At 35.1% G+C, this 12,347-nt stretch overlaps 1 protein-coding gene across 10 annotated transcripts in view; it reads left to right on the top strand.

Annotated features, from left to right (window-relative positions):
* CCDC171 (coiled-coil domain containing 171) overlaps positions 1–12,347 on the top strand; it is a 364,663-nt gene that overhangs the window by 7,912 nt on the left and 344,404 nt on the right. For 8 of the 10 annotated variants that reach the window (XM_059924684.1, XM_059924679.1, XM_059924678.1 and 5 more), the window contains exons 3-5: positions 898–1,055; positions 8,754–8,889; positions 10,726–10,866. In XM_059924684.1, coding sequence (XP_059780667.1) covers positions 1,012–1,055; positions 8,754–8,889; positions 10,726–10,866 — 321 coding nt within the window. In that variant the 5' untranslated portion in view covers positions 898–1,011. The remainder of the gene's footprint in view (positions 1–897; positions 1,056–8,753; positions 8,890–10,725; positions 10,867–12,347) is intronic. The other 2 variants (XM_059924676.1, XM_059924681.1) reach the window with 2 other exon arrangements.

Genomic DNA, 12,347 nt, shown 5'->3' with positions numbered 1-12,347 from the left:
TGAGATGTTTACCCAGAGATTCCTTCATACTGTTGTAAAGTAACTTACAATTGTTGACTCTGTATAATTTGGAGTATCTCTGGTAGAAGAGTGTTCTGGAGAGAAGGCCAGGGTAAGTGACACATACTCTCTTCTTTCCTTTTTCCTCTTCAATCCCTTGGGAGAAGGCCTTTGAAAATTATTGTAAGATCTTTTATGTGGGAGTGCCTTGGCCTCTTTGACTGTAACATTGCATTAAAAATATTTCATTTATGAAAAAGTCTTTTGGGACCCCAAAACATCCCTGGACTGCATTTTCTTTCATACTGAATTCTGTGCCCTAGAGATAGGCACTACCTATTCCTCTTCCAGTTTAAGAACAATTAGTCACTATTTTATTACTTTTTATTTGAGAAATTAAAATAATCTTATAGTATTAGCTTGTTCTTATAAGAAGGAATTTCTAATGTTTTGTCATTTTTGTTTCTAATCTTATTTAAAAAATAAAACACTGTGGCTTTTATTTTTGTAAACTTTAAAAAAAATGTTTATTTAGGCTGTGTCAGGTCTTAGTTGTGGCATGCGGGGTCTTCATTGTGGCACGTGGAATCCTTTTGTTGTGGCATGTGAACTCTTAGTTGTGGCATGCATGTGGGATCTAGTTCCCCGACCAGGGATTGAACCTGGGCCCCCTGCACTGGGAGCACAGAGTCGTACCCACTGGACCACCAGGGAAGTCCCCAAACACTGTGGCTTTTAAAAATACAAGTATTTAAAAAAAAAAAAAGTACAAGTATTTACATGTTTTTTAAAGAATAATCTTAAAAATACAGACAAGTCAAAGAACAAAAGAAAAATCACCCCTAGTCTCAGGACTCATATAAATAACTACTGTTATATTGTTTACTATTCTAACAGACTTCAGCCTGTGTAACCTGTAAGCCACAGACATCTTGGACAGTTTTAATCATTAATAACGAAGTATATCATTAAGCAACAGTGGGGTATTTTAAAAGAGTTGGAAGACTCATCATGAGTTTGGACACTTCAAATAATGCCTCTGGTGATATCCAAAGGTAAGCCTCCAGTCTCTTCTTCTAGTTGAGGAATGCTTTTGGTTGCAGGGAGCAGGGAGAAATAAGTGGTTGGAGAGGCTGATTGTAAGAATTCTCCCGGGATGGTAAGGGAAGTGGAAATTTCATGGGACTGGAGGAGCAGGAATGATGCCTCACAGAAACCAGAACTGGGTTTGGAGACTCTGTGTGGCTCTTTATGCTCCTTTGTTAACTCAGTGTACAAAAGTCAGTGTCTGTACTTTCTCCAGTCCCTAGAGACTTGCTTATTCTTTTCCACTTCTCTAAATCTTTTCGTCTGCTTATTCATTCTTACTTGGCTTGCCACAATCTGTGTTGCTGTGTTTCCTCTTATTTCCTCATTGCCCCAACTCTGATTCATCACTCTACCTACTTAAGCGTTCTGTTAGTTTTAGCTCCTGTTGCTAACTGCTCCTTTTCTTGGAGTTTACATTCTAAGAATTGCTGTTGCTCAATCTTTTTTGTACCATTCATATATGCCTTTGGGTGAGGTGCCTACCTTTGGTTTATTCATATCTCATGTGAATAATATAAAAACTCTGAGTCCATAATACGAAACGGAGCCATTTTGGAGAGTGCAACTCAAAGTGTGGTTTACGAAGAAATAAGTACAGAAATTGAAAGCAAGTGTTTAGAAACTTTTATAATCATGTAACAGAGTAATTTTCTGTTTGTTGACTCTAATAATAAAAAAACACTTAGAGTTGAATTTTATCTGTTTTTACATTTTCTTTTTTAGTTATCCCTTTTAAATATATTTTACAGAAGCAATGGGAGTTGGGTGGGGATAGTCCTTGCTCACATTTAGTTTGAGAAGAACTGATCTTGAGCACCTTTTCAGCAAGGATGTGTGGGTGGGGTAAGTACCATGACTAACATGTACTTTGCTTTATAAATAGGATTTGCTACCTAAACGTTTCCCACCTGTCTTTAGGAGCTACCTTAAATCCTTTCTGGAGCAAGGCAGAGAATAAATGAGTAAAATATTAATATTTTTCTTTACTAAAATTTTATCTTAAAAAGAATTTTTTCTTTTATCAGATGTTTAAAGGGTTAAGAGTGCGGTCTCATCAGCTGGTTCTCCACCACTATGGTGAGGAAGATGGTTCAAAAACTGCTAAAGAGAGTGTTTTAAGGTTCCTTCTTGCTCTGATATCCTATCTTATATATGTGCAGATGTATATATACACATAGATATATATATATATATATTTTTTTTTTTTTAATTTATTTTATTTATTTATGGCTGTGTTGGGTCTTCGTTTCTGTGCGAGGGCTTTCTCTAGTTGTGGCAAGCGGGGGCCACTCTTCATCGCGGAGCGTGGGCCTCTCACTATCGCGGCCTCTCTTGTTGCGGAGCACAGGCTCCAGACGCGCAGGCTCAGTAATTGTGGCTCACGGGCCCAGTTGCTCTGTGGCATGTGGAATCTTCCCAGACCAGGGCTCGAACCCGTGTCTCCTGCATTGGCAGGCAGATTCTCAACCACTGAGCCACCAGGGAAGCCCGATATGTATATTTTAATGCAGATAATGCATATGTTTTTAGAATAATTTAAAAAATACAAATGAATAAAACAATGAAACTGCTTATAATCCTACCACTTAGATTTAACTACCGACAGTAGTTTGGTATTTACTTGCCCAGACCTTTTCTTTTGAACATATAAATATATATTTAAAAAATTAGAATAATATTTTACATTATTTAGTATCTTGCTTTATCAATTTTGGGGGAACATCTTGCCAAATTAATATACATCTGTCATAATTTTTAATGGTTAAATTACTCTTCAGAATTCTAGAATCTGGACCAATGAAGTTATTTAAACTCTGCTATTTACCACGAATGTACTTTCTGTTTCTATAGATTTGCCTTTTTTGAACAATTCATATAAATGGGGTCATACAATATGTGGTCATTTGTGTCTGGCTTCTTTTCAGTAGGCATGTTCTTCAGATTTATTATGTTGTAACATGTGTCAGTACTTTGTTTCTTCTTATTGCTGAATATTATTCCATTTTATGGATATATACATTTTAGTTAACCATTCACCAGTTGATGGACATTTGGGTTGTTTCCACATTTTGCCTATTATGAATAACGCTGCTATAAACACTTGTGTGCAAGTCTTTGTGTAGACATATTTTATATCTCTTGGGTAGATTCTTAGGAGCACCATTACTTCATCATATAGTAAATTGATGTTAACATTTTTAAGAAACTGCCAAATTGTATTCTAAAGTGACTGAACCATTTTACATTTCCACCAGCAGTGTATAAGGGTTTTATACATTTCCACATCCTCCCCAACACTTGTTGTTTTCTGACTTTTTGATTATAGCCATTCCAGTGAGAGTAAAGTAATATGTCATTGTGATTTTATTTTGTGTTTTCCTAGTGAGCAATGATGTTGAACATCTTTGCATGTGCTTTTCTTGGCCATTTGTGTATCTTCATTGGTCAAAAGCCTATTCAGATCTTTTGCCTGATTTTAAATTGAGTTATTCATCTTTTTGTTATCGAGCTTCAAGAGTTCTTTATATATTCTAGGGGCTTCCCTGGTGGCACAGTGGTTAAGAATCCGCCTGCCAATGCAGGGGACACGGGTTCGAGCCCTGGTCTGGGAAGATCCCACATGCCACGAAGCAACTAAGCCCATGTGCCACAACTACTGAAGCCCACGCGCCTAAAGCCCATGCTCCACAACAAGATAAGCCACCGCAATGAGAAGCCCGCGCACTGCAACGAAGAGCAGCGCCCGCTCGCCACAACTAGAGAAAAGCCCGTGTGCAATGAAGACCCAACACAGCCAAAAATAAAAAAAAAATAAAATAAATTTATTAAAAAAAAGAAGTTTTTTATGTATTCTGGATACAAATCCTTTATCAGATATATAATTTGCAAATATCTTTTCCCATTTGTTGGCTTGACTTCATTTTCTTAATAATGTCTTTTGAAGTATAAAAGTTATTACTTTTTATGAAGTTCAATTCTTTTTCTTTATGGATTGTGCTTTTGGTTTCATATCGAAGAAATTTTGCCCAACTTAAGGTCATGAAGATTTTTCTCCTAAGTTTTTTTCTAGAATTTTTACAATTTTAGTTCTTACATTTAGGTCCAGGCTCCATTTTAAGTTACTTTGTAGTATATGGTGTGAGGAAAGGGTCTAAATTTATCTTTTTGCCTGTGGAGATCAGTTGTTTTAGCACCATTTGTTGATAAGACTATCTTTTCCCCATTGAATTGTCTTGACACCTTTGTTGAAAATTAATTGACTGTATATATATGACTTTATTTCTGTGGTCTCAATTCTGGTACACTGATTTACATGTTTATTCTTAATTCAAATTCTCTACTGTTTTGATTACTGTAGCTTTATGGTAAGTTTTGAATTTAGAAGGTGCAAGTCCTCCCAGTAGTTTTTCTTAAAGATTATTTTGGTTTTTCTGAGTCCTTTGCTTTTTCATATAATTTTTAGGGTCAGCTTGTCAATTTCTGCAAAAAAAAGCCTGCTGGGATTTTGGTAGGGAATATGTTGAATCTGTAGATCAATTTGGGGAAAGTGGCCATCTTAAAATCCTAGTCTTCAAATACATGAATGTGAATGTGGAATGTCTTTTCATTTACTTAGGTCTTCAATTTAGTTCAACAATAATTTATGCTTTTCCATGTAGAAGTCTTGCACATTTTTTGTTAAATTTAATCATAAATCTATTTTATTTACTTGATACTATTATAAGTGGAATTATTTTTTAAATTTCAGTTTTGGATTATTTGTTGCTAGTGTTTAGAAATGTGATTGGTTTTTGCATATTGATCTTATATTCTGTGACCTTGCTGAAATTGTTTTTTAGTTCTAGTCTTTTTGCTTCATAATGGATTTCTTTGGATAATCTTACAGGATCATGTTCTTTGCAATTAAAGACAGTTTTACTTCTTCCCTTCCAGTATATGTGCCTTTTATTTCTTTTCCTTTTTTTTTTTTTTTTTCCCTGATTGCACTGTCTAGAACCTCCAATACAGTCTTGAATAGAAGTATTACTAGCAGACATCTTTGTTTTGTTCCCAGTCTTAGGGGACGCTTTCAGTGTTTCACCATTAAGTTTGATGTTACTTTTTGGCAGTTTTTCACAGAGGCCCTTTATCAGATTGATGAAATTTCCTTGTATTCCTAGTTTGTTAAGAGTTATTTTTTATTTTTTATTTTTTTAAATCATGAATGGGTGTTGGATTTTGTCAAATACTTTTTCTGTATCTATTGAGATGATCATATAGTTTTCATCCTTTGTTTTAGTAAAATGGTATATTACATCACTTGAGTTTCAGACATTATACCAATTTTCTATTTTGGGGATAAATCCCAATTAATCATGTTGTAATTTAATTCTTTCAAGATGTTGCTGGATTTGGTTTGCTAATGTTTTGTTGAGGATTTTTTGTATCTCTATTCATGAAAGATATTGGTCTGTACTCTTCCTTTCTTGAGATGTCTGCCATATTTTGGTATTAGGTAATGCTGGACTCATAATGATTTGGAGAAGTGTTTCCTCCTCCTCTAATGTGAGGACTGGTATTATTTCTTCCTTAAAGTTTGGTAGAATCTGGACTTGGACTTTCTCTATGATTAGATTTTTAAAATTATTAATTCAATGTTGTTATCTGTTACAGGTCTATTCAGATTTTCTCTTTCTTTTTGAGTTAGTTTTAGTAACTACTGTCTTTTTAGGAATTTTTCCATTTGATTTAAATTGTCTAATTTGTTAGCATAAAGTTGTTCATGGTATTCATTATAATCCTTCTAGGTTAGTAGTGCCATTCCCTCTTTTATTCTTTGCTTATACTTTGAGTTTCTTCTCTTTTTTCTTTGTCTAGCTAACCAAAGGTTTATCAAGTTTATTCATCTATTTAAAGAATCAAATTTTGGTTTCATTGATTCTCTGTTGTTTTATTTTAGTCTTATTTTAAAAAAATTACATATGCATGTTATTTAAAGACTAATTGTTCTAAAAGGCTTACTTACTGCTGTTAGGAAAAATAACAGTACTTATTACCTTGAGACAAATAACTTTCTTTATCCCTAGGAAGAATCATTTTCAACTCTCTGAGATAGTTTTTTAAAATCAGTATCTCTTCAAAAATTTTTTTTATATTGCTATTTCATTTTTCATGTTTAGCCATTATCTACTGACTTTCCACTATAGAAGTTCTTAATTTAGTTTTCATTCATACTTGCCTCCCTTTTCTATTCTCTCTTCATTTAGTGATATATAATCTTGGTTAGATTAATCAATGTTTACATTATCATATAATTATCAAAACTTCCCAGTTGAGCCATGTAGTAGTATTCAGTGACAATTTTTTCTCTCGTATACATTTTGTTTTTCTTGGATTTAATTAATAGTTGTCTCATTTATTGTTTACTTGGCTTAATTTCCATGAACTTACGAATTCAACTTCATACTCCCACCAAGTTTTATAAATCTCTCAATATGTTCACATAGTTGATGTATTCTGTTATTTTCTCTTTTCATCTTAAAGAAATTGCTCCTGGAGGCATTGGCCAGTACAGTTGGAACAGATTGCCCTTTAAGTGATTTGCTGCACAAATTTCACTGGGTGCTTCCTTTCATCACTATCTTAGACATCCCTTTGCTGTTTTCTTATCTAGAATACCCTACTTCTGGGATCCCATTTCTTTCTCAGCGTGGGTCCTTATTTTGGTGAAACAAGTCTTCCAATAGCCCCTTATAAATGTTTTGATGTCTTGTAGATCTGAAATAGCCTTTCTCATACTCTTGTCTTTGAATGGTACTTGTTGAGCATAAAATTCTAAATTGGAAATTATTTTCTCTTGGAATTTTTTTAGGCATCTGGGAGATTTTTAAATTTACATTTATTTATTTAGTTTTTCATTTCTTAGTTTGTGTTTTTGATTTCCAAGAGCTCTTTTATGTTCTATGAATATTTCATTTTTAATTACATCCAGTTTTTGTTTTATGGATTTTTTTTATCCTCTCCTATTTTTCTGAGGATTTTAATATTAGGGGTTTTTTCTTTCTCTTTTTTTAAAGTTATCTTTTCCCTGCATCATCTTTGACTTCTTCCCTGCCCCTTGTAGTCTCTGTCTTTCTTATCAGATGCTGCTTAACTTCTGGTGATCCTTGGCTCTCTGTTCATATTTAAAAGTAGAGGCCTAAAAAGATGATTGGAAGCTCAGTGTATGAGGCATTCTCTGTAGGGTGATCTGGTTAAGCTGTTTTGCTGGAGAACCCCTAACATCGGCATCTTTAGATCTTTTTCACCTTGCTGGTTAGATTCTCCAGGGAGGATCCTTCTAGTCTCTGCTTTGGCTGACATTGTTCTGTTAGACAATAAGTATTAGAAGACCAGGGAGGGGCTTCCCTGGTGGCGCAGTGGTTGAGAATCTGCCTGCCAATGCAGGGGACACGGGTTCGAGCCCTGGTCTGGGAAGATCCCACATGCCGCGGAGCAACTGGGCCCGTGAGCCACAATTACTGAGCCTGCGCGTCTGGAGCCTGTGCTCCGCAACAAGAGAGGCCACGATAGTGAGAGGCCCGCGCACCGCGATGAAGAGTGGCCCCCGCTTGCCACAACTAGAGAAAGCCCTCACACAGAAACGAAGACCCAACACAGCCATAAATAAATAAATAAATAAATTAATTAAAAACAAACAAACAAAAAAAAACTAGCTGTTTAAAAAAAAAAAAAGACCAGGGATATAATTTATTATATAACTTTTTACTCGAGTCTCTTGCTTTTGGTATGGAACACTTATCCGATTTGTATCTGATGTCTCCAATCCAGAGACGTTCTGTTTTATCCTCTCCAGGGGATAAACCCCTAGTGTTCTGCCAGAGTGGGGAAGAAATCAATACCCAGTTGTGTGGTGTATAGGGTAGAGGATCTGAGGATCTTATTATTTCTTTGGCAGACTTTCAACCAATTCTCCTGTTTTCTGCTCTGATTTTACCCCCATTTTGAAAGGTGTTGCCAGTGAACTAAGCTTTTTGGGACTCTGGTGTAAATCAGGTTGCTTTTCCTACTGTTGGCTTTGAATTCAGCTCTCTTATATAAATCACTTACCAGTTATTCACCTGCGTTCCAACTTCCAGTATTTATTGCTGTTGTCTTATCTCTGGTACTAATTCTACTTGTGAGTTTATATCTCTAAATTCTCTTTGCTGTTAAATTAGTTAAAATTTTAATTTTACTTTTGGGGAGAGAGTAGAACTTTACTCTGCCATTTAAAAGCATGAGTCTGTATTCTCTTATACTTTCTCTTTTTGTAATATGTGTTATATTTGCAATAAGTAAAATATGTTATTTAAAAAGGTTAAAAGGAAAGAACTCAGTCTTCTCCAAAACTTGCCAGCTTGTGATAGGATCAGATAACCTTTATTGCCTATCTTGGACAATATGGTGGTGTCCCAGTTGACAGTGGTTTGTTTCTAGTCATATACTGCTTTGCATTTCTATCTAGCTTTTGAAATCAATATCTTTTACTGGCCTGTTAGTTTCTTTAGGGTAAGGACCGTAACGTGTTCCCTGTTTTTTTTTTTTACCCCCTGTTTTTTTTGAAAAATAGGTTATCAGAAATATGGGAAATGCTGGAAATTTACTTAATAATAATTATATTTTATTTTGATCTCATTTTATAGGTTGAAGAATGCCTCATCTGATATAAAACAAATGGTTAAAAATGAAACAGACTTGGATATTACTGCTGATCTCAGAAAGAAACTCCATCGGGCTAAGAAAGAAAAATTGGAAATAACAACCAAGCACAATGCAGAGGTAGAATTTATTTTCTTCTCAAATAATGTTAAAAGTAGAGTTTGATTATTTTAGATTCATTTCATATTAGAAACTACTTGTTTTAACATTTATCACTGTAACATTCTTGTGCTTAAAAAGGACATTAATAAAACAGATGGTTTTTTTAAATACAGTGGAATTGTATAGGAGTGTTAAAGTAGAAATTTAATGAAGTGTTGTATTTATTGGTATGTTGCCTTGATTTTATTTTAATTAATGAATTATATTTGCTCAAAAGTGTTAATTGATGAATGCGTTTGGTGACTAAGGGATTTGTAAATTAGGCATTTTGGAAATCTTAATGTAGTTTCCTTATGGTCTCAGTCATAGAACAGTCTCTTAAGCAATTAGATTTGAGTATGGAATTTTTGATCAGTGTAATTCATGAATTATCTTAGTTTCTTTTTCAATTGTATCATTATATCTTTTATTTTATTAGTATGTGTGTGTATATATATAAATATATGTATTTCATATGTATTTGTGTATATTCCAAGGACAGAAGTTATTTTTTACTCTAGGATAATTCATGAATTATATGTTTATGTCTCTTCTGTCTGTTGTCTTTCTTCTCTGTTTTCTTCTTTTTCTTTATTTAAATCTTACTCATTCTTAAAGCTCAGCTTAGGCAGCCCGATGTAGTGGAAAGAATATCGAGTTACAGAGACCTGGACTCGTTCTTGGCCCTTCCATTTACAAGATATGTGACCTTGGGCGAGTTATTTATCCTGTACATCTTTGGTTTCTCATTGTGAAATGCTGGTCCCAAAGGGTTGTTGAGATAATTAAATGAAATAGAATTTGAGAAGTGTCTGTGCACTGTAATAGTAGTTGTAATTTATTGACAGTTAAGCATAAACAGTGTATTTTCCTTCCCTTTTTGCTAAATTCTGATGCTGTTCTGTCAGGAAACCTTTTAAAGCCTTGCTAGGTGAAAATGATTACTCCTTTCTTTCCTCTCCCATAACATGTTGCTGTTACAGATATTTTAGAGCTAAAACATTTATTTCACACTTACCTGCGCTTCTTTAGTCCTTAAGCTTTGTGAAAGCTGAAAGTAGTGACCATGCTTTGTCCCTGTACCTGTCGAGTTGCTTATTGGCACGTAGTAGGCCCTCAGTAGCTGTGTGTTGAATAAACGTTCGGAAAAATGATTTTTTTCAGGTTCTCTAAGGAACAGTGGTTTATGATTAAAATAACAAGCAATCAATCTATGACTGTTTTATTTGTATTTTTAATGGCAATTGAGGTAATTTTAAAGTGATAATTGAAGTAATAATTGCTTTTATTTATGTTGTACTATTACATACTGAATATAAAGTAGTATTTGTTAAATGGGTGCTAATTGTTCATAATCTCCAAAACTTATTTTTAAAAACCAAATGTACATTTTACTTGAGAATATTAGTGTCATGATAATCATTCATCCATTAAATATATTCTTTCACATATATTTATAGTTATCACATTTCTCTTACCAGAACATACATTTATTATCTTTTATTTGATCAAAATATTTTGAATTATGTGTTCACATTAAAGAGATTGGAAATTATCTCACGGAAGAAAGAGAATTTTCTCAAAATAGGTAGTTATAGTTGGTTCAACTCCAGGTTTGTATTACTGTTCAGTTTTACTGTTTCAATTATTTGTTTAGCTGATTTTACTCATATCATGTAGTAATTTTTTTAGCCATGTAATTTCTAAATATGTCCATTATAAAGCAAGGCAGAGAGGAATGAAACTATCTAAAAACTAAGGCCAGATATTTGCCTATCTGGGAGAGATTTCCCTTTCTCTTCTTTGTTCGTACAGCTCATGGAGTTCAGCTTTGGATTTGGCCCCTCCTCTGAACGTATGTTGCCTGAGGGCGTCTGTTCCCCACCCAGACAGGACAGGGTTAAAGAAGCAGCTGATTCGGGAGCTCTGGCTCACTCAGGCCAGGGAGAAGGAGAGGTACAGAATGCGGGGTGAGCCTGCGGCGGCAGAGGCCAGCATGATGTTTTAACAGCCTGAGGCACGATGTGTGTTCTCCCAGGGAAGTTATCCATTTTTTTTTTTTTTTTTGGATAGTTTTTAGCGCTTGTTATCATTGGTGGCTTTGTTTTTTGGTTTGGTTGTTCTGTTCTTTCTTTTTATTTTTATTACTTTTTTATTTTTAATAATTTATTTTTATTTTAATTTATTTTATTATTTTCTTTCTTTCTGTCTTTCTTTTTCCTCCCTTTTCTTCTGAGCTGAGTGCCTGACAGGGTCTTGGTGCTCTGGCCGGGTGTCAGGCCTGAACCTCTGAGGTGGGAGAGCCTAGTTCAGGACATTTGTCCACCAGAAACCTCCCAGCCCCACGTAAAATCAAATGGCAAGAGCTCTCACAGAGATCTCCATCTCAACGCTAAGACCCAGCTCCACGCAACCAGCAAGCTACAGTGCTGGACAGCCTATACCAAACAGCTAGCAACACAGGAACACAACCCCACCCATTAGCAGAGAGGCTGCCTAAAATCATAATCAGTTCACAGACACCCCAAAACACACCACCAGACATGGTCCTTCCCACCAGAAAGAAAAGATCCATCCCCACCCACCGGAACACAGGCACCAGTCCCCTCCAGCAGGAAGCCTACACAACCCACTGAACCAACCTTATCCACTGGGGGCAGACACCAAAAACAACGTGAACTACGAACCTGCAGCCTGCGAAAGGAGACCCCAAGCACAGTAAGTTAAGCAAAATGAGAAGACAGAGAAATACCCAGCAGATGAAGGAGCAAGGTAAAAACCCACCAGACCAGACAAATGAAGAGGAAATAGGCAGCTTACCTGAAAAAGAATTCAGAGTAATGATAGTAAAGATGATCCAAAATCTTGGAAATAGAATGGAGAAAATACAAGAAATGTTTAACAAGGACCTAGAAGAACTAAAGAGCAAACAAACAATGATGAACAACACAATCAATGAAATTAAAAGTTCTCTAGAAGGAATCAATAGCAGAATAACTGAGGCAGAAGAACGGATAAATGACCTGGAAGATAAAATGGTGGAAATAACTACCGCAGAGCAGAATAAAGAAAAAAGAATGAAAAGAATTGAGGACAGTCTCAGAGACCTCTGGGACAACATTAAATGCACCAACATTTGAATTATAGGGGTCCCAGAAGAAGAAGAGAAAAAGAAAGGGACTGAGAAAATATTTGAGGAGATTATAGTTGAAAACTTCCCTAACATGGGAAAGGAAATAGTCAATCAAGTCGAGGAAGCAGAGAGAGTCCCATACAGGATGAATCTAAGGATAAACATGCCAAGACCTATATTAATCAAACTATCAAAAATAAAATCTGAAGGAAAAATATTAAAAGCAGCAAGGGAAAAGCAACAAATAACATACAAGGGAAACCCCATAAGGTTAACAGCTGATCTTTTAGCAGAGACTCTGCAA

Source organism: Balaenoptera ricei, chromosome 6 (genome assembly GCF_028023285.1).
Source record: "Balaenoptera ricei isolate mBalRic1 chromosome 6, mBalRic1.hap2, whole genome shotgun sequence".
Classification (NCBI taxonomy): Eukaryota; Metazoa; Chordata; class Mammalia; order Artiodactyla; family Balaenopteridae; genus Balaenoptera; species Balaenoptera ricei.
The sequence above is the reverse complement of the archived record's forward strand: the minus strand, read 5'-3'. Positions and strand labels throughout refer to the sequence as shown.